A 22,220-nucleotide genomic window follows, 5' to 3' on the forward strand; every position below is an offset into this window, starting at 1 on the left:
CACACACACACACACACGAATGCACACATGCATGCACGCGCACGCAAACACACACACACACACACACACACACACACACACACACACACACACACACGAATGCACACATGCATGCACGCGCACGCAAACACACACACACACACACACACACACACACACACACACACACACACACACACACACACAAAATAATCGCCTCTCGTTTTAAGTATTGATTTTACTCTGATTGTAAGCTGCTACAAGCACATGAACTATTTTGCTACAAACAACATTCCATGCTGATTCTACATGTCTTACCTTCCTGAAAAACCAACTTTCCATGCTGATCAGCCACATAGCATCCAACATACTCCTGCAAGTCAGTATGTTCATGGTTGTTAATTCGAATGCATCGATGACCAGTAAGTTGAGCCAAGAATCGAATTAGACTTGTCTTGCCAACAGATGTTGGGCCTTGCAGCAACAGTGGATATCTCCTATAAGAAACTAAATTAGCTAGAGAAACCCATAATATCATATATACACACATGACCAATTGTTCATATCGTGTCAGTACAACAAATTTACATTTTGATGTGCATCTATTAAAGCTATAGCGCAACAGCAATATTTACCACTTCAATGAAATTACAAGAAATAATTATAGTCTTGCAGTTTCTGTCCAAATTTCTCATGAAACACTGCACATAAAGCTGGTCACTCAAAACTTAACTGCATACTCTCAAATTGTTATTAAATTAAGAAAGCAAAAGAGAAAACGAGATAATAACCAAAAGAAAATAATTTCACTTCAAAGTCTGTCACATTCTCTATGACAAATGATACCATTACTACATTATTATGTACAAATCAAACAATGCATTAAACTTAAAACAAATCCCTTAAAATTAAAGTTGTGCAAATCTGATCTTGTTCTATTATTGCTAGATCAAGAAAATATGCAAAAATAGACAGCATGCGCACAGTTGAAATCATATAGCATTACCTGACACACACAACACGTGCCACATCCCTCAGATTTGCTTTCACTGTCTCTGTCAACACAAAGTCTGCTGGTGACTCTGCTTCTTGGTCTCCCTTTTTAAGCCAATATCCCTCTATGTTCACATAATCACTATGAGGCATAGGTCTAGGAATAGGCTGCTGAAGCAACTGCACACTGCACATCAAATGACCAGCCACAATCCGTAAAACCAGGACATGAGATGCCCTGTCAAGCTGTGAAGTAAAGCTGAAGCAGAATCCCTAACAAGTTTAGTACAACTGACTAATCAAACTGTCATACTCCCATATTGTACTATAGAACTGACCTCATACAAAGATCGCAGCACACTGCCACAATTTACTAAAACAGCAAATGTGAGAGCTCGACAGAGAGTGCGAAGGCTGATAAAGAATTAAAATCATAATTTACGTAATCCACTATTATCAGACAAAAGTCATTGTAACCTATAGTGAGGCTTGTGTCCTCCAATATCAACAAGTTTTTGTTGTGCAAGATCTCGCAAAGCTCCATACAGCCTGCACACAGAAAATCACGTTAGATCTGCACAACAGAAGATTGAATTCTCCCTACGAAACAATACTGTTCAGTTGTTTAGCAGTCAATGTGAAAGCTTGCAAGTACTCCAAAACCAGCTGTTTCAAATCAGATGGATCATTCATGTCTGAGACATAAATCTCTGTAAACCTAACAATGCAACAGTCATTGCATGTCATTTTAATCCATTGAACTACTTTCATTAAGACCTGCTTCTTATTCCAATTGGCAAATCGTGTTTACCAATATCTGTGGCTGGATTCATGCATGCAAACAAACGAAATTCTGAGTGCTTAGGAACAGGCTGAAGTTCCCTGTCAATAGCTGTTACATTACAGCAACTTGAATAGACAGTTTCCAATACAAACCCTTTTTCTAGTAGAACAGCAGATTCCCTTCCCTTTTCTAAGAGACCACTGAGACAATCAAGCGTCTCTGAAGATGCCAAATTGATTTCATCAAGCAGAATCCAATTACCGTTCTTTACAGCTTCAACAACCTTGCCCTAAATTAAAAAATTAGTTAGATACAAACAGAGCATGACAATCGTTCAAGACAACCTCAACAAAGGCAAAGACAAATGAAGTATTTGCTTCTCGAAGCTTTGCCATCAGTTGCTGAAGTTCTAGCCCGAGGGTCTCCCATTCACTAGCTACAGTTCCTTTACAACATACAACCCATATATGAACTCACCATATGCCTTAACCCCTCTGCTCTGCAATAACGCAATCATTCGCTATTCAATCATTATTGTTTATGAGTTAGATCATTAACAAAACTACAATTTCTATTCCAAAATGACCACACAACCAAACACGCAATGTGAATCAATGTCATGTGCACACTGAAAGTTGAAAAGCTTGAGTATGCTCTTCAGCATGCTATAAAGCTACGTATCTTTGCCACTGTACCTTGATAGTTACAGCCATGATGCAAAATTTTATGCAATACAGACAGTGCCATTATTTCAACGCACAGCTGTAAGAATTCCTCTAGCATACCCATAGACAATAAACGGTGTGATGAGTACACATCTGAGACCATTCTCCAATACCAACAAAAATTCAGTAAACCTCAGCAAAGCCTTGGCCAGTCAGATGTAAGAAACAGTATTTGCATGAATGTTTTCCAATTACATAATACTTCCTATTATGAACATCCTCGCATGCATCATGTTAGACTGCATGTCTAAGTATGCCTGTCTGAAGCAATTTCTGGATTCTTGGCTAATTAGAAATGCAATACCCACTATATAACCCACCAACTAACTCACCAATCAATTCACTATACTTTGATTAATAACAATTTATGGTAAGCAAAAGGCTCTACCACTATACTACTGCTACATTCATTATTCCAATATTATAGCCACCTGATTTCTTCTTGCCAGCCGACAAACAGTGACACATCAATTTCAGTAGAGTTTCCCAATCAAACTTTGTATATAAGTCCTACAGCAACAATCACAATACTACAACTCAGATAAAACAAATTTAATTAGCTTGCCTGAATATGCCGAAGAAACTGAACATTTTTCTTCACTGAGAACGTTCTGCCAAACAGTTCTAAGAACTGGTCTCTAACATCACCAACAACTTTGCGCAGATCAACTGGTTTAAACCTAAGCATGAAAACAGCTCCTATATAGTGCAATATTCGTCATGTAATAAAACAAACCCTCCAAGAAGATCACTGCTGTCTGATTGCTGACTTAAGTTTAGCACAGTAAGATGATGACCTAAAATTTCAAAAATTATGAAACTAACATTTTATAAATTGCAGTAAATGTGAAAACTGCCACTGAAATGTACAAATAAGATAGACTACAAGACCAGGCCATCGGCATAATTGAATTACTGATGAAAATACCAAGTACCTTAGTGACTACCAGTACTAGAGTACTTCCTGAGCAATTATCAGGTTGGAGCATCCAATTATCCAACTCAGCCAGTTACTTCATATTACTCAACGAACGTAGTACAACAAACAGCTTAGAACTTTAAGTCAATGCAGACTTAACAAGAGACTAAACAAACAATTACAGATTGTTACAACATAATCAAGAGAAACTGAGATAACACTTGTGCCTTGTAGCCTCAACTTTGGCCTTAGGTAATAATGCATTCATGCAATAAATGAGATTGAACCATTTAAAGATACACCACAGAACAAAAATACCTGTCAATCTTGACAGATGTTGGACAGTTGATGTCTTTCCTGTTCCTGTTTCTCCAACTAATAAAACTGGTTCACCTTGTTGTACACAGACTGCTAGTTGTTCAAGTAACACCATAACATGGCGAGTAAGAGCGTGACCATGAGGACGTCCAAATTCCTTCAATGGTAACTTATCCGGCAACACAGATAGAGTTGCTCGACCAATAGTAACATGACTTTGAGAAAGCTCAAGACTTGGTTTCATATTTAAGCACACAAAACGTACCTACACAAATAAAGTTAGACTGCAAAAGTCATTAATTACCAGAAACTCTTTAACCTTGTCTGCATTAAATCCAAGCAAAGAACCAACTGCACAAGCAGCTTGTTGAAGTTCCTGTAATGTTGGTGCAGACACCAAAAAGCAGTCCATCACCTTTAATCAAACAATAAATTATAATTCACTATAGACACAACACTAGTTTTACATCCAGTTACATCTTGTAAGAGTGACACAGTCACAGTCATCACTTCCCCATCATTCTTTGAAGTCAATCTCTCACACAACTTGATTAAATCACTACCAAGACATATATCACAATAATCACAACAAATGCTACGTAATGTAGTCTTAATGTAGTCTAAAGTGTACCGTAGAGATAAATCTCGTCTCCGACTCAGAGATGGCATAGGCTGACTGTGCATTTCTGTTGATAGAAAGCAAAATATCTCTACCAGCTTAGTAGCTGACGTCCGCAAAGATGGAAATCGAGTCCCAATAACCTAGATAATATATATGTCAAACACAAATGCCTTCCAAAGGTTTGAGTTCACACACTTGCACAAGCTCATCATTGCTCATTGGTTCCAATACAACATGTGACCAACATGCATTTGTCTGTCTCATCTGAGTGCCCAGGTTTACACGACTGCTTCCAGCTGACAATGTCCTTTGAGTTGCTATTAATTGGAACCCAGGGGTAGCTTTCAGCGTTGCTCCATAACTCGGAATGTTCAATCTGCCTGTCTCCATAAGAGGAATCAGAAGTGACATCTAACATGCAAAAGTCTCCTTAAACCTATCGAAATAAGCACCTATAATTCAATGCCGCACAAGCTCTACTGGAGCAGAGTCAATATCTTCCAGTAGTATCCAGTAACCCTTCGTGACAGCCTGAAAATGACATCAATAAACTAATACAAAAAATAGAGACAATATATTTAACCCTATTACATGACTAAAGTTGTGGTATACACTCAAACATCTCTTATCCGGTTGTCCAAGATACAGGCACATCTGTATGCTGGGCACCCGTGAGAACGTGTGCAATCAGCTGTACATGTAATCATGCATTAGGTACTGTATTACACGTCTAAATGAAAAATGCAGCATGGATATACACGTACAGTACGTACATATTCAGTCTCGTGTAATCTAATTTTCACACGAGAAAGAGCTTTCAACACCATTCAAACTGATCTACTGCTTGTAAAATGTGTTTATCCTAGATATGGACAATTCTGAGATACGGACAAGAATAAGACATGAAGACGTTCAAGTGTCGTTCCATTAAGCACATCTAGAATACCAATTTCATTAATTCATTTAATGCCAGATTTAATACAGACGTGTCATGTAAACACCACAATATGTCTCACGTGCATACCAAGAATGCTAACAGTAAACAAGCCACACTATAATCTGATGTCAGTCACTTCGTATATTAAAACAAAATGCCTTCATATACAACATAAAATTTTAACATTTCAATTGCATCAGATATAGACACTATTCCATCAGCCAACAATAAAGATATTGACACACAATATTATGATACCTCGGTTAAGACACCAGGTTGCCAAAAAAACTCTCCAGGTCTGTCAGAGCACTGATACATCCCTATTAGTGACTAAAAAATTTCAACTCACAAGATAGTAAACCAGTAAACTACCCTGATAGTAATAGATTACCCTGCTATCTGTGTGACCACCAAGTTGAACTTTGAGAATCAAAGGATAGTGAGAGCGTCCTAACACTGCTGCCATACATTCCGCAAGAACAGTCTTGCCAGTGCCAACTGGCCCCTCCAGTAAAACTGCACATTTCTGTAATGAGATGGCAAGTGCCAAACTCCGGAGATTACGACAGGTAGACGGTGTCAGTACAAGAGAACCGTCTCCACAAAGCTATACATAAATGACACTAAAGTCAGTGAAACAAACAATGACCACAATTTAGCCACAGCATTATAAGATATTGTAAGAGCTCCTACACCAACTTTCTATTTAACTAGTAATGAAGCTGTGTTCTACTCGCTTCAGAGCTACGAGTGTATGTGCGTGAAGTTGTGTGTGTGTGTGTGTGTGTGTGTGTGTGTGTGTGTGTGTGTGTGTGTGTGTGTGTGTGTGTGTGTGTGTGTGTGCAGCGGGGTCGCGTAATAGGGGCTAGAGCGGGCTGAAGCCCCACCACTTTTTCGGGGCGTTTTCAAAATTTTTAATTTCAAAGACTGGAGCCGAAGTCTCAGCAGCGAGTCAGCCCCACCACTTTCTGCACCCACGCGACGCCACTGCTGCTGCTGCTGCTGCTGCTGTGTGTGTGTGTGTGTGTGTGTGTGTGTGTGTGTGTGTGTGTGTGTGTGTGTGCAGCGGGGTCGCGTAATAGGGGCTAGAGCGGGCTGAAGCCCCACCACTCTTTCGGGGCGTTTTCAAAATTTTTAATTTCAAAGACTGGAGCCGAAGTCTCAGCAGCGAGTCAGCCCCACCACTTTCTGCACCCACGCGACGCCACTGCTGCTGCTGCTGTGTGTGTGTGTGTGTGTGTGTGTGTGTGTGTGTGTGTGTGTGTGTGTGTGTGTGTGTGTGGTGCGATAGCTCAGTTGGTTAGAGAATCATCTTATAGAGTGTTTACATCCGGGACCTTGAAGGGTCGCAAGTTCAAGTCTCAGTGATGGCGAGCTATGGCATAATTTCCTTAAGCAAGAAACTAACACACATTTGCTTCTCTCAACTCAGGAGTATAAATGAGTACCTGGTCATTGACCGGGGACCTAAGCAGCCATCGGCTGTGACGTGACATCAGTCACTGGGGTCCTGGTAAGACTTCGGGTGCTCACACCACAGTAGGCTTCACAAGTTGGTGCTCCTGCAAGCGCCTGGCCCGGCTCCAGGAGTTTGCTAGCGCAGGCCCAGAGTTCCTGAGTAGCGCACAAGGCCAGCTTAACAGCTGGGGGCGTGACTTCTGAGAGGCAGCTCCTGACATTTAGGTTTAGATTTTTTAGGTGTGTGTGTGTGTGTGTGTGTGTGTGTGTGTGTGTGTGTGTGTGTGTGTGTGTGTGTGTGTGTGTGTGTATGTATGTGTGTGTAATACTACCTGAAATACAAATAAACCTAGACAAAATAAATTGTGACTACACTTACCAATGTCCTTGACTCCAACAAAGATCTTTGTATTGTCAAATGAATCCCAGCTATGCTGACAACAGGCAAACTAGGACTACTGTCAACCACCACCAATAGTTCGTTGTCTTGATTCAACTTGTGATGCCCACCTTGTCTCCAAAACCTATTGCTCTCTAGCAGTTCTTCAAAATCAACACTACATAAAAACAAATGTTAACTAAAATGTGTAATGATAATAAACTAAAGGCAATACACCTTAGATGATCAGCTTCGGCTTCATTAGAGATAAAATATGACCTGAGTTTTATCTTCTTGTCCTCCTGAAGATTGACTAATAGAGAAATAATTTCAATGGCATACCTAGAACACAGTATTACACACAAAATACAAAATATTATTAATTGTAAACAAATAAATGCAACAATTAACTTACCATCTGATATCTGATTCGCTATTTCCTAGCAGATATACCACATCACCCCAATCCCATATGTGAGACAGTATGTCCTTTGACAGCAGCAGCAACCTTGTCACAAATTAAGCATGTGTAGCATTGACAACATATAGGAAGCCAACGTCTTGCATGACTCTACCTGTATAATGCACGAATAACAGATGATGTCCTCACCGAGTCTTGCTGCTGATCAAATACATAAAACAATTAGAACCTAATCTGTATTGAAATGCACCACATGCAGAAAAGTAGCACATTAATGCCCATTATATGACATTAAAGTAGTTTGTTGAAATAACTGTCTGTAATTTCATAACTGCAAACATCTATATTCAATGACTGTCATTCGATCAACTATATCCATTATTGTATTTCAAATATGAAATTGACATGCCAGACTTCACCTGAGTTACACACATCCTTCTCAAAGGAAATGGCACGTCTTTAAAAGCTCGAGCAACAAACCTGACAGAAACTGCACTGTAGAATTTCAAATCTAGATAACCATTCCACGCAGACACACTCTGTAAGGTGAGGTGCAGCAGTAACAACGCCAGTAAGGTTCACGAGCAAATTTTCTTGCAGTTCTGCTGGTAGAGAGGAAACATCTGTTGTTGCAGATGCAACAGCCAACGTCAACCATTGACAGGCTTGTTTCACAACTTGCACAACGTCGTCAGACGAAGAAGACAACAACACCGAACCAATTGCACTCGAAATGTCTTCTGCCGCTCGAGAACTTATGAGCACAATTGACGACTAACAAACAGACGAACAACGTGATGAGAAGCAGCACAAACAGCAACTGACACAAATCAGACCACGTGTGCAACACAAGAGTAGAAGCATAGATTCACCTGACTTAGTTTATGCTTGCTCAATACGGAAAAAATACGTTTCTTCGATTCAAAATGCGATACGGCATTGTGAAGTCTCCAAATATCAGAACACTCCATCGATTCCAGCTAGACAGTAGCCCGTATAACCCACTCTCCTCGAGCAACAAGCTTGCTTCTAGGCAAGCAAGTCAGATAGAAAAACTCTAATGTCGTAGCTCAATTCCTCGAGCACTAAGATATAGATGTACAAATCATTACAATGTTGCAAACCTAGTTAGGTAGTTTATCTACTTTACCACGTGACTGGCACGTGCTTAGCGTGTGCTTGTGTTCCCGTACTCTGCTGGGCGCGCATCGTATCAGCAACATGTCTTGCAGTAGAGACAGCCCTCAGCCACCTCCAAAGCAATCAAACACTCTAGTACAAGTAGTGGAAGCGAGCGAAGAACAGGAAGAGATTGCAAAGATGAGCGAGCAAGAAGTGACCGAGACCGTAAGGTGAGCGACATCACACTCAACTGTTACGTATACGTAGTAGTTTGAATACACGGCTTTTCTATACTTGGAGTTTACTCTCTGTTTATATATCTTGTATTTTATACGTACTATTATCTTGTAAAACTGCTCTAGCTAGAAGCACATAATTACGTAATAGTAAATAATTCTTTAGTTATAAGGGTATGCTAGATTGGAGCTACATATAACTGCAGACTGATCATTGATACGTTATAAATGATTTGCTGATGCTATGGTTAAGTTTACATGTCTAGTAGAAACAGGTGTAGAAAAATAATAATATAATATAAGAACACAGGAAAACAAATTAGAAATACAAAGTCTATATGTTACTTTTCACCTTTAGTTTATCTCGTTGAACTGCTTTCGTGTATATATTTGAATACGTGTCCTCTCTGTACTTGAATGTTCAGTCTTATGTTATTATGTATTGTGGACCTTGTGGACCTGCTGGTTGTAGAGTGACCTTGTCTTTTAGTAGGTTGTAGTATTAACTAGTTGTATGGTATTTGTAGGTGGTGCCTCACGTTTGTGAGTAACAGGTCGCAGCAGAGTTTTCTGACTGTCTACTGAAACACCACACTGTAGATAGACAATAAGTATTTGTTGAACCCTGTCATGGAAGTAAACGTGCAAACTTCCTTGTAATTTAGATTACCGTAATTTATGTATATAGAAGCCTGGTAGGTAGTCGTCGTTATGCGATCGTGATCAGGGGGACTATTGAAATGTACAGTATAAGTATGCACTCAGTTCTGTCAGTCGGACACGGAAACGATTTTTTGAAGTAGGTCTTATAATGAAGTGTGGTTGTGGGGAGGAGAAATGAGGTTCGTGTACACACACACACACACACACACACACACACACACACACACACACACACACACACACATACCGAGACCTCGATATATAGCCTATATGACCACGCCCCTTTCTGTTGTGTGACTTGCTATGCTAGGCAATTACTGCTATTAGGGTGGCAGCCCACTAGACTTAAGATCATCTTGAATGAGCACTGTTATTGAATGCAGTCAATATACAATTGCCATAGAGTTTGTCACCTTAATTAAGCTAATGCTTTAATTTAATTTCTAAATCTATAAAAAAATTAAGAAACATACCACAGAATGGAACATGTATTTGATTTGTTACTTGCATTAAAATACACTACCCTAATCTAATTTGGGAAATGGACTGGTTTAGTATTCGAGGCATCATACTACACATATAATGAACATCATAAACAAAAGACAAAATCTGGCTGGCAACTTTTTAGGTAAAAAGGACTGATGAGTTTAAATGCACCTTGTTCCTTGAATATAGGTAATATTATTGTAACAGACACAACAACAGTTTATGATAAAATCAAAATGGTGAACTGAATACATAACTATGGCCAGCTGTTACAAAGGTTCTGGTATATTGCTTAATTAATGCATTTACGTACTACATGTTATTGGTTTATTGCTACATGTTATTGGTTTATTGCTGATAGCGATGAGGTCTATGTGGCTTATAAGTGTACTTCACTTCTGGAAGGATCATTATCTCATCCTAGTGACATAGTGGAGGCATCTTCTCTTGCAGTAAGTGTTGTGGGTCAAAGTAACTAAGTAATATTGTTACTGTTTACAATTTGTTTAGTCACTGTTATTGCCACCCTTGACATATGGTCTTCCTAATGCTATTCCTCAAGAAGTTATTACATCTGGTACAGTTGTATTATCTTTTTTGGTCAACTTCTTTATTAATTAATGATCATTAGTCAAGGAAATTTTGTCATGTTGTAGGTCATCTCACTGATTTGCAGCTGGAGGGCATTGCTTATGCTGTGAGTACATTATGTTGTGTTAGCACAAACAATTTCTGATGTTCCATGCTTTGTAAGCCTCTTGAGTCTCATCTTTTCTCTTCAATGCAAACTGTACTTGCATTTTTCCAAACCTTGTAGCAAGTTGGCCCAACATTCTTATTGACTAATTTAAGTTACTTTGTTTCAAGCAACAGCCTTTTCTTTTTACGCAATGGGTTGAGTTTATTCTTGTGTTAGAGCATGCAAAGAGTACCTACCTAGAGCAGCATTTCATCTTGATGTTGATAAGATGCACTGATGATGATATGTACATGCACATACATATATAAACTAAAGAATTGTACGTGTGTTTTATGTAGTGTCAACGCCATCAAATGATTCTTCCTAACAACACAAGAGCTGGTTTCTTCATAGGTGATGCAGCTGGAGTAGGGAAAGGCAGACAAGTAATAATGCTTGAATGCGTTTTATTTTTGGGGATGGTACCAGATGTTATTTACAGATTGCAGGAATTATATTTGATAACTATGTTCGAGGACGATTCAAACATTTGTGGTTTAGTATATCATCTGACTTGAGAGCAGATGCTAAACGGTTAGTAGTCTGTGTCACACATAATAAGTTCAATTATAAGGGGCTTCTTGTTTAGAGATCTAGAAGACATTGGTTGTTACATCAAAGTAATCAGTGGTTGTCAACAACTAGATAAGGGAACAAAGTAGGTTTATGAAGTTAGGATATGCTTGTAGTGCTTATACTAGACCATACCTAGCTGAAAGGCAGACTTTGCAGTAATCATAAATGATTCTAAAAATTTTGTCAAGCTTTGGTGCTTGACTTACGCAGACAACATAACACTAGTGTCTCCAAATGTTGCTGGACTACAACAAATGCTAGATATATGTACTACGTATGCAAATGAGCATCATCTGATATACAACACCAAAAAGTGTCGTGATTACATTCAAGCAGAGACGATGGAAACACTCTAGTGAATTAGATGTCTTTCTCAATGGCAATAGATTACCAAACAAGGCGGAAATAACACATTCGGGTGTCATCATGAATGATTGCTGTATGGTACAGAGCACATTGGAGGCTAGAAAAGAAAATTGTATGCTGCTGTGAATGGTGTCATTAGCCGACTTGGTGGAAGTTGTTCAAAAGATAGTGTGTGGATGACGATCATGGAAAGTCAACTATTTCCAGGTCTTGCATTTGGAAGTCATTTGTGGAATTTTGAACGAAGTGTAGTAGAGACGTCTGTTAACACAGCGTATCAAAAAGGTATTCGTCGTGGGCTTGGTATGAGACAAAGAGACTCTATAGCGGAAAGAATTTCAGGATTTGTTGAGGCATCTCTTACGATGAAAATACTAGAGGCTAAATTCCTTAAACGGGCCACAGAATCAAGAAATGAACTTGTGAGAGGACTGGCATTGCTAATAGTTAGACGTAGTTATCCTGGATACGGATTGGATATGGTAGATGGTAATATTTTTATGTGTTGGTTAAGTGATTTTGTGTGTTAGTTATGTCATTTGTCTACATGTGCGTTTGTTTTATGTTGCCCCTATGAGGGAACTACACCAGATGTGGTGTGATAAAAATATATTATTATTATTTAAATTTGATTTTTTAGCCTAAGTGCTTTTCAGCTTTGTTACATTCAACATTAACTGTGCAGAAGTAAATATCTGCATCATTTCTTGTTATATACCAATCTTTCTGTAGTATAGTTTAACTTGTTGGTTATGGCAGTTCTATTGCCTTGTTAAATTGTTATTTAACAGAATGTCAATTGTATACAAGGAGGAGCATGTGCCAAGTGGTGTGGCATGTTGTGCTTACAGTAACTTAATTTGATTGCAATTGAACAGCTATTTCTAAATGCATAAATCAAAGTCAAGCAAGAATGAAATTCAATCTTTGTTGGTTTATGAATGTTTTGTGTTAGGGTGTTTGGTCTTCCAGCTGATTTAAAGGACGGTGTGGTGTTTAGTACTTACGCCACGCTTGTATCGTCAGTGCAACAAGGTGAGATGAAATCATTAGATAATCTAGCTCTTATGTGATCTTCAGTTGTTGGACTATTGGAAATGACTTTATGAACAACTGTTTACAGGCATAAAGTTTATTGTTATTAGCCATTTGTTGATAAAATGAAGCTAAACTCATAACATTTGCTGATTGTTTGTGATGTTACAGCAGGTGGGTCACGACGTACTCGGCTTCAGCAGCTGATTGAGTGGTGTGGGGGACTAGAATTTAGTGGTTGTTTGATTTTTGATGAATGTCACCGAGCTAAAAACTACAATCCTGTAAGTCTTTGTGATGATGTCAGACACTCTTGCATTGTTATGTTGGTCATGGTGTTGTTTGTTATGTTAGAATAACGAGAAAACCAGCACAAAGGTTGCAGTTGCTGTGTCAACATTGCAAAGGTAATGCTGCATCCATATTGCTTCTTTTCTAGACATTTTCTAGCATCAAGGCTTGTTTTAAGGCAAGGTGTGTCTTGCTTTCATATTATAGCGATATCTAAATCATTATTCTGTTTATACAAATTGCCAAAATCAAAGAGTTAATGTCTTCTGAAACATTGGATTGATGAGATGACCTTTTGATAATCTTGCAGATTTTGTTCATAAGACTGTGATTTGCAGAAATGAGAATTGAAATGACTTCTGTTGAAGTATTTGTCTTTGTACATAGTAAAGAGTACAGTTTAGCCAGTTTAGCCTGGTACTATACTGTTGCCACTTCTTACATCAATGAAGATTATATACTATTATACCATGGTCACGTGACATGCGACCAGTCACAAGCACGTATTGAAGTGGTGTATATGACTTATTGTGCAGCAAGTATGCAATAAGTTACTTCCGGTTATTATCGCACTCACACTTATACTTACACGTCACTTCATCATGGTATAAATAATTTATCGTATAATTAGCTTGCTATATGGCTGTTGTCAGCACTCTGAGCAAGGTTATAGCCCTCGGCTTTACTTTGGGTGATAACCCCACCCCTCACGCTGGTAAAACCATATAGCATGCTAATCATATGATAACTGGGCCTATACTTATGTAAGTTAAAACCAAGACTCAGGTTACAGTTGTGTTGGTTGGGAAGGTAGTGTTTCTACCTTCTACATCTAGCCCATATACATGTAGAAGGATAGTATGTCTATTTGGTAAGGTCTAACAAGAAAAAGAAAATGATGGGAATCTTGCACATGTTGATATAGAACTTTATCTCACTAAGATTTTTTCACATTGAAACAGTTGTTTTTTACTGTTGCTAAGAAGATATTCTACCTTTTTGCAATATTTCATGTCAAGTATGCATGAATTAATTGTTCATTTGTGATTGTGAATTGTAATACTTGCACAGTCAGCGGGTTACGTAATCATTCCATTTATTTTATTTTAACTATTGGAATGCTTGCTGTTTACAGAGGTACAAGTGTCATTTAATAGACACTGTGAAGTTGTCAATAATTTAGTAGTTGTATACATCAAAATTTATTTCTATACTTGTAAAGCATGAGGCCGTGGCAGCTTAGTTTAGCTTGTTCGTCTGGATCTTGTGAGGTAACATACAAAGGAATGGTTATAGTTGTCCTTTGTACAATGTGGCCACTTGTTCAGTTGGTTTTTGTACTTATTGACATTAGGATGCTGCCCAAGGCTAGAGTTGTTTACTGTAGTGCTACTGGAGTTTCTCATGTGAAGAATATGGTATGTACAGTGTATATATTCAATGGCTAGTTCTAAAGTCAAGGAAAGGAGAACTGATAATAGAAACACACCGAGTTTTCCAACATACTGTTCTAACTTATTTGAATATGTCATTTGTGCATAACACAATATTCATAATTCTGCTATTATATGATTGTCTGTGAGGGCATGGCTATAATGTCTTTTCAACATGACTGACTGTGAATCTACATACATAACAAATACAGAATACAAAAGTTGGATTGTTTATTCTTGTGTTTGTGGCAGCAAATGGTATGATATATTTGCTTGTGAGCAAGATACAGTTATAGGTTATGAAGAGCTGTCTCTGTAGAATGTATCACTCAGCTGTTGCTGTGTTATGTAGGCATTTATGGAAAGACTTGGACTTTGGGGTGAAGGCACAGCTTTTAAGTGCTTTGATACTTTTTTGGAAAGCATTACAAGGAGAGGTCTTGGTACGTGATGCTTGTGGGTTGTTCACTACTATCATACTATCATATTATAGGTGTTTAAAGTGTAACCCATTATTTCGGGTTACCATCTTGGTATGAAACAAAGTACATATTATTATTATTATTATGTCGTGCTCAACCAGATCAGTCTGGTCTGGTTTGTAAAGTCTATTACAAGTACCGGAAGCAAACCCTGCTTCAGAAGTACTTAGACCATCATGGCTGTCTAGAAAGAAGACATGAATTTACGAAGGATCCGAGTAGATCCCAGAAGCACTGTTTTCTGTAAGTGCTGCAGGTTGTGATGACCTGGAATAATGTCCAGCCACCGTGCAATACCTGTGTGTACTGTGCCCAAAGCTCCCAAGACCACCAGAACCACCAGTGTTCGACAATGCCATGTGCGGCTTATCTCCACTCGCAAGTCGTTGTAATTCGCCAACTTCTCAGCATGTTTCCTGCCAATGTTGCTATTATGTGTCATGCTCAACCAGATCAGTCTGGTTTGTAGAGTCTATTACAAGTACCAGAAGCAAACCCTGCTTCAGAAGTTATTATTATTATTATTATTATGTGTTATTATGCCCCTCCATGATGGGCAAGTGGGGTCTTTACCCCCATCAGGGCGCCCACTAACCCAGCAGGTGAGTCCAGCAGGGTACATGTTTCTGTGTGGTCCACACAGGCAATCAATGACTAGCCAATTCGATATAGATTGCAGGCATTACGGTGATCGCGAACATCAGGACAGCATGCCTAGTGGATATCAATGACCTCCAGGAAAGCACTGAACGTCATTGTCAATGGACCGTTCGCCAGACCACAGAAACTCCCCAACAACTGAAACGAGTCATAGTCTCATGGATAAAGCTAGAGAAACATGAGAGAGAAAGACAGACAGTTTCATAATTTACTGCAATCAGTGGGGTTTGAACCCCGAAACCATGGAGTGGTAGCCATTTTCATTATTATTATTATTGTGGGCTTATTATTATTATTATTATTATTATTATTATATGTGTCGCTATGCCCCTCCATAATGGGCAAGTGGGGTCTTTACCCCCATAATATTATGTGTCGTTATGCCCCTCCATAATGGGCAAGTGGGGTCTTTACCCCCATCTGGGCGCCCACCAACCTGGCAGGTGAGCCCAGCGGGGTACATGTTTCCGTGTAGTCCATACGGCGATCAATGACTAGCCAATTCGATATAGATTGCAGGCATTACGGTGACCGCGTACTCGATACAGCATGCCTAGTGGATATCAACGACCACCAGGAAAGCACTGGACGTCATCGTCAACGGACCGTTCGCCAGACCACAGAAACTCCCCAACAACTGAAACGAGTCATAGTCTCATGGATAAAGCTAGAGAAACATGAGAAAGAAAGACAGACAAGTTTCACAATTTACTGTTGTCACTGGGGTTTGAACCCCCAAACCATGGAGTGGTAGCCATTGTCGCTAACCACTAAGCCACGGCGGTGACTATATATTATTATTATTATTATTATTATTATTATTATTATTATTATTTCTAAGGACTGTTTGTTGGGTGTCAGTGGGATTGGTTGTTTTAGTGTAGCAATGGGTACAGTAATGTGTATGTGATACTGTGATCATTGTGACTGAATTTGTTGTTTCAGGTGCTGCAGAGATGCTTGCAATGGAGATGAAAACAAGTGGCATGTTTGTGTCAAGAGGACTTAGTTTTAAACACACTGAGGTCAATATTGAGCACTTCTTATGTTTTGTAGATTGTCAAACTGTAGTGTCATGTTTGTTAAAGTTTGAAACGATTGAAGTGAAACTGACAAAAGAACAAGAGAAGCTATACAATACAGCTGCACACATTTGGTAAATTATATACTGTAGTTGTTGCATCTGGCATCTTTGTAGGTGCAGCTGTATGTGTGTAATGCTGCACATTTATGTTTGGCCTAGGAATGAGCTGCGTAAGTCACTGGAACATGCCCAGAAGCGAACTAATACTGCATCCAAGTCACTTAATGCAAGCTTTTGGGGTGCCCATCAAAGATTCTTCAAGCAGCTATGGTACATGTATTGCAATTATTGATTATATCTTGTTTTCTAAGATATCATGATAACATGTAATCAGGCTACACTACACCTATACCGGTAATTATTGGTATACATGTATTTTGGCATGTGGTGACTAGAATCAACAAATGATCATACAGTACTGTACTGATCGATATGTGTATGACGTTTAATGAAAGTGCCCCAAAATGTTTAATGATTATTGCATTTAATTAATAAACAACTGCTACAGATCCATGGCAAATTGGAGTGGACATTTGGTAGATTACTGTAATAAATAAATGATAAAAATGGATTACTACTTGTTGTCATGTATACTCTGTTTGTGGTAAACACATACAGTCAGTTTGTGCACAGGTAATTGCACACAGTATACTTGTAGTTATCAGGTGACATACAGTAGTATGCCATGTATTGAAACACTTCACTTAGTAAGGTTGCTTTACTGTATAGTTGTCAAACAATGCCACAACAATATTAAGTAGCTGTTTGATCGAGTTATGTGGTGTGATCATATGCATTCATTAATTGTGTCTTATAGCTTAAGCATGAAAGTGCCATCTATTGTAAGTGAGACCAAGAAAGCACTAGAATCTGGAAACTGTGTGGTTATTGGATTGCAAACAACAGGAGAGGTGATAGTTATCTTCTGTTGCACTTCATTTATTGCACATTTAGATCTTTGTTTATTTACCTATTAGGCTAGTATGGTTTCTGAGATGAAAACTAGTGGTGGAATGGTGAGTGGGTGGGTGTCAATAACACAAGAAATTCTTGAGCGATTTATTACAAGTTTCTTTCCAACAGAAATGAAAAATGAAGTAAGCATACATACAATATATAAAAAGAGTAATGTATGAAGGCTATTCAATTGACACGTTGATAATGTGACTTTCGATTAATTCTTTATATGATACACTTGCATCTATCATCATCAATGAAGTGCAATGTTGCTGTAGCTTTGTAGAAGTTTCTTCAGTAGTCAAATATAAATCTAATATATTAAGGTCTATTTGCTTGTCAATCTTCGTGTCATGATTGACTGTAATGTGACTACCAGATGCTACAGATAGGGTATATAACTTTGAAGGAAAATCCAAGGTATCATGTATACAGTTGTTTTGCTCAGAAACAACGTCAGGTAGATCTATTTGCTAGAGTTGCGATGTTGGTTTATCCCAACTTCAATAAGACTAGCTATGATGCTCTGAAAACATACCATACAGTTTAGTTGGCAAGCTATTTACACCAACACACCAACACATCTCAGGTAACTACATTATTACTGGGCCACCTCTTTGGCTAGTAATACACAGTTGGGTTTAGTTTAAACATTCAATCATTATGCCATTTTATGTGGCCACATATTGATTTTGCTTTTGTTTAGTCAGATACTTATCAAGACCAGTGGTGTGTAACAGCCAAGAAAATGCTGTTGGACTTCACTAAAGGTTGCAACTTTCCTGCTAGGTTAGAGCAATGCAGATGCTGCATACAACACTTGATGTAGTTAACAAGTGTGTGTGCATTGTGCAAGTCCTTTAGATGACATCATTGACAAACTGGGTGGGCCATCTCAGGTGGCTGAAATGACAGGTCGTCAAGGGCGAATTGTAAGAACAGCTAGAGGGTTGAAATACGAGGTTCGAGAAATTTGCCCTGGTACAGGAATGGAGAGTTTGAATATCAAAGAGGTTGTGTTTCATGTTCTTATGTGTACGCATAATATGCACGATGGCTACAGTTATGTGTTGGCGCCTTTTAATTAAGTTGTGTAGTTAAAAGGCAGTTGTAGTATATGAAACATGGAGGGTTCATGCTGTATTATATCTAAAATGCATGTTTATGCTAACAACTGCACTGACATGGTGGCAAACACAACAGGAAGCAAGCTGCAATGATGTTGTTATGTGTATGTTGATATTTGTCTATGCCTTTGTTATGGACTTATCCTTTACGATAATGTAGTAAACCCTTATCTGATATTAAACAGTGTGTTTGCTGTTTGTGCTAACACAGTATGGTGCTAGAGACTACAACTTGTTGGCAGTTGAGTTGTTGTTTTTGATGTCGATAACTGTGGCTTTGTTGTTGTTGTTGTTGTTGTTGTATGGTGATTAGTACTGTTTAATGTTAGTTTATGTAACTGTTATAGTTTTTGTTATCTGTTGTTTAGCAAAGGTGAACTGTGATATAGTGTTTGTTTCTTGAGCATCTAGTATGTTGAATTGCACAAATGGCAATAGCAGTACAAATTCTACTAGTAGAGTAATCTATTACCTCACCATTTATGTGCTGCGCATGATTCTCTCCCTGCTGCAAGCATGCTGTTCAATTATCATACAATTAATGTGTATTGTTTCTTACATATGCAAGTGTATTTTTGCTGTATACAGAGGAATTGTTTTCTGAATGGCACAAAGCTAATAGCTATTATCTCAGAAGCTGCCAGCACAGGCGTGTCACTCCATGCAGATAGGAGAACCACAAATCACAAGAGACGAGTGCACTTAACGTTTGAACTGCCATGGAGTGCTGATAAGGCAGTCCAGCAGCTTGGACGAACCCACCGTTCCAATCAGTCGAGGTACAAACTCATCAGAATGTTGTATGTCTCATGCTTGAGTAGCAAAGAGTTGTGTCTGGTTGTCAGTGCACCGATTTATAAATTGGTCACTACAAACCTGGGTGGCGAGAGAAGATTTGCTGCAGCTGTTGCTCAGCGTCTGCAGTCACTTGGTAAATCTCAATACACGCGTTTTGTCTGTCTAATGAGACTAAGAATGTGGAATCTGTTTGGATACTTGTTGTAGGCGCTCTCACACAGGGTGATAGACGAGCAGCCTCTGCTGTCAATTTGTCGGGTTTTAATTTTGATACACCATATGGCAGGACTGCATTACAGACTGTTTATGAATCAATATGTGCGGTGAGTTGTAGTGTGATCAAATAGAGCAGATTGGGTTGATAACAGACATGGTCTCTGAACAGTCTCGGCTCTCCCCTGGTGTCCTTTTGTCTTCAGTCACCTCTAGGGTTTCCCAAGCAGCGGGCTTGTCAGTCATGCAGTTTACTCAAACCTTGCAAGTACCTGATAAAATCACTTGTACAAACTCAATAATACTGGCACCACAGTCTTTGTGTTTTTGTTGTTATGTGATCATGCAGCAATGTCTTCATCAGATGGGTCTCCTCTCTGACTCTGATATTGATCTAAAAGTGCGAGACAGAGATGCTGGTGACATTGGCAAGTTTCTCAATAGAATCTTGGGGTTACAAGTTATCCACCAAAATCTGGTATCTTCTCATCTTTTCTCATGATGCACTAATGTGTGCATTCGTTAATGCAGCAACATCATCTTATTAGACCTTCTCGTACTTTTGTGAAACAGCAAAGATGACTATTGATGTGGCCAAACAGGAAGGAAGGTATCATTTAGTTTAGCTTTTGCTGCCCATTAGTCACCTGTTTGTTATATTATATTATAGGTACAATGAGGGCGTCACTGATATTGTGGCTTCATCTGTAAAACTTACTCAGGAACCTCAATTTGTTTTCCAAGAAGGACGACTGACTCATCAGAAGACTAAGTACTGTAGCATAGAAATTATGTACCTGTTGATTGTGTTTGTATATAACTAATTGACTGCCTATACTGCTGTAAGGCATTTAACTGTGCTAGTCGATAGAGGCGTGGATTATCCTTCTGCTGCTAAACTATTGGAAGGGGCACAAGGCAATGACAGTGGTTTCTACTGGTCAAAAAAGGAAAGACGAGGACAGCGGCTGCATCTCCTAGCAATTCAAAAACCAAATGCACCCCATCTCTTTCAAATTGTTCGGTAAGTGAAATATGTCGTGATTGTTGTAAGGAACATTGTGCAACAGTGAATTTTGTATGAATTCTAGACCTAACACTGGGAAGTCTCCTTTTGAGGAGGAGAAAGAAGAGCTCGTGCAAAGATATGTTCGTATATCATCCACTGATGCAGCACCAGGATGGAACAAACAATATGATATGACATTAGAGAAGTGCATACACGGGGCTAACTGCCAATCTGCAAACAAATGTCGAGGTGATCACTTGTTTTGTTCCCTCTTCTTCTACTTGGTATTAGATGATGTATGAATTGATATTGTAACAGTCGGTAGCAGGACAACTGAAATACATCTTCTCAGCGGCGCTCTTATTCCCATCTGGTCTGTATTGGAATCTACGCTTTATCGTCATGCAGAATCTCTCCATCTAACGTAGGTCATCTTAATCCACGATGTTTCCTATAGCAACACTTGTTTTCTTGCAGAAAGAATGAAAGGTCACTTCGAATTGTTCGATTGCAGCTAGACAGTGGACAGAGGATAATTGGAGTTAGATATCCACTCCCTCTGATAATAGAAGTAGCATCACAGCTGAAACAATTCTCGGTGAGTTGAAACTATATAGTAATTAATTAATTAAATTAATCAGAGTAGTTGTGACTCTGTCTTACTGTGTTGTTGAATGCTTGTTGTGTTGAACTAGCATGCTCTACTTTCCAGCAAAGAGAGCAATGTAGCTGAACGTCCTGCAGAGGTCATAATAGAGCCTGAATCACCTGTTGTTCCTAAATTTCTCTCTCGAGCAACCACTCTACCTGTAACTATACAGAAGTTCTTCTTTTCAAGCAAAAATGGTTGTCAGAACGAAATTTCACCAGCAAACGTTGATGTTACATCTGAAGTCAATAGTAGGCACGTGACCAAATCATTGACTAGTCATTCTCTGGGACGAAAGCGACCAAAGTTGCAGGCTAGTAATGCAGCAGGTCACAATACCTTGAGCATTGCTCATGCCTTCCAACAGAAGCCGAAACGAAAACCTGACTGTACAGATGAGAGTGATTGTGAAAAGCAAGGAGTTCCCTATGAAAAATCTCAGTGTCCAATATGTCAAAAAACATTTACATCCTCTGTATCTAATTTGGACATAAACAGACACATCGATGATTGCTTGAAGAGAGTCTAACTACTGCCATTTCATGTTTTTAATAATATCTGGCAAGAGGCGTTTTATATGTCAGATTAGCAAAACAATGAACTATTGTAACAGACACAAAGAGATAATAACGCTATTGTTGTTACGTCCCCAGCACAGACGTCAATTCTAATAGGTAGGAATTCACACCTACGCACGCTCCCTTGCACGTGCTGCAAAAAAATTTGCGACAAGCAGCGGTGCGAATCAAACAGGAAAAA

General features: G+C 38.9%; 2 protein-coding genes across 4 annotated transcripts in view; one reads left to right on the forward strand and one right to left on the reverse strand.

Annotated features, from left to right (window-relative positions):
• Window positions 1–8,600, reverse strand: part of LOC134196848 (midasin-like) — a 36,404-nt gene extending 27,804 nt beyond the window's left edge. The window contains exons 1-26 of the mRNA XM_062666068.1: window positions 8,408–8,600; window positions 8,074–8,309; window positions 7,955–8,015; window positions 7,690–7,736; window positions 7,530–7,622; window positions 7,352–7,456; window positions 7,115–7,292; window positions 5,669–5,884; window positions 5,536–5,607; window positions 4,812–4,871; window positions 4,536–4,751; window positions 4,350–4,480; window positions 4,196–4,277; window positions 4,038–4,133; window positions 3,719–3,983; window positions 3,218–3,278; window positions 3,047–3,161; window positions 2,913–2,991; window positions 2,101–2,201; window positions 1,909–2,045; window positions 1,750–1,854; window positions 1,577–1,690; window positions 1,450–1,521; window positions 1,311–1,386; window positions 986–1,245; window positions 298–476 (exon numbers count right to left, since the gene is read on the reverse strand). Coding sequence (XP_062522052.1) covers window positions 298–476; window positions 986–1,245; window positions 1,311–1,386; window positions 1,450–1,521; window positions 1,577–1,690; window positions 1,750–1,854; window positions 1,909–2,045; window positions 2,101–2,201; window positions 2,913–2,991; window positions 3,047–3,161; window positions 3,218–3,278; window positions 3,719–3,983; window positions 4,038–4,133; window positions 4,196–4,277; window positions 4,350–4,480; window positions 4,536–4,751; window positions 4,812–4,871; window positions 5,536–5,607; window positions 5,669–5,884; window positions 7,115–7,292; window positions 7,352–7,456; window positions 7,530–7,622; window positions 7,690–7,736; window positions 7,955–8,015; window positions 8,074–8,309; window positions 8,408–8,506 — 3,256 coding nt within the window. The 5' untranslated portion in view covers window positions 8,507–8,600. The remainder of the gene's footprint in view (window positions 1–297; window positions 477–985; window positions 1,246–1,310; window positions 1,387–1,449; window positions 1,522–1,576; window positions 1,691–1,749; window positions 1,855–1,908; window positions 2,046–2,100; window positions 2,202–2,912; window positions 2,992–3,046; window positions 3,162–3,217; window positions 3,279–3,718; window positions 3,984–4,037; window positions 4,134–4,195; window positions 4,278–4,349; window positions 4,481–4,535; window positions 4,752–4,811; window positions 4,872–5,535; window positions 5,608–5,668; window positions 5,885–7,114; window positions 7,293–7,351; window positions 7,457–7,529; window positions 7,623–7,689; window positions 7,737–7,954; window positions 8,016–8,073; window positions 8,310–8,407) is intronic.
• Window positions 8,601–8,728: 128 nt separating this feature from the next.
• Window positions 8,729–22,113, forward strand: LOC134196225 (protein strawberry notch homolog 1-like). Of its 3 annotated transcripts, XM_062665306.1 has the most exons (31): window positions 8,729–8,887; window positions 10,404–10,494; window positions 10,553–10,619; window positions 10,699–10,739; window positions 11,081–11,167; window positions 11,224–11,315; window positions 11,371–11,439; window positions 12,679–12,758; window positions 12,930–13,042; window positions 13,113–13,165; window positions 14,404–14,467; window positions 14,835–14,925; window positions 16,570–16,649; window positions 16,713–16,780; window positions 16,868–16,978; window positions 17,526–17,619; window positions 17,686–17,805; window positions 18,372–18,454; window positions 18,522–18,678; window positions 19,381–19,571; window positions 19,638–19,723; window positions 19,798–19,913; window positions 19,976–20,071; window positions 20,153–20,281; window positions 20,352–20,413; window positions 20,474–20,575; window positions 20,651–20,827; window positions 20,895–21,061; window positions 21,131–21,236; window positions 21,290–21,410; window positions 21,508–22,113. In XM_062665306.1, exons 1-31 carry the CDS (start codon window positions 8,757–8,759, stop codon window positions 21,988–21,990), a joined length of 3,528 nt encoding a protein of 1,175 aa, XP_062521290.1. In that variant the 5' UTR covers window positions 8,729–8,756; the 3' UTR covers window positions 21,991–22,113. The 3 variants fall into 3 exon arrangements, with proteins under 3 accessions (XP_062521290.1, XP_062521291.1, XP_062521292.1); XM_062665307.1 differs by lacking the exon at window positions 11,371–11,439; XM_062665308.1 differs by lacking the exons at window positions 20,895–21,061; window positions 21,131–21,236; window positions 21,290–21,410; window positions 21,508–22,113 and having other exon boundaries at window positions 20,668–20,784.
• The last annotated feature ends 107 nt before the right edge of the window (window positions 22,114–22,220 follow it).

The sequence above is a fragment of the Corticium candelabrum genome, chromosome 21, assembly GCF_963422355.1.
Source record: "Corticium candelabrum chromosome 21, ooCorCand1.1, whole genome shotgun sequence".
NCBI classification, from domain to species: Eukaryota; Metazoa; Porifera; class Homoscleromorpha; order Homosclerophorida; family Plakinidae; genus Corticium; species Corticium candelabrum.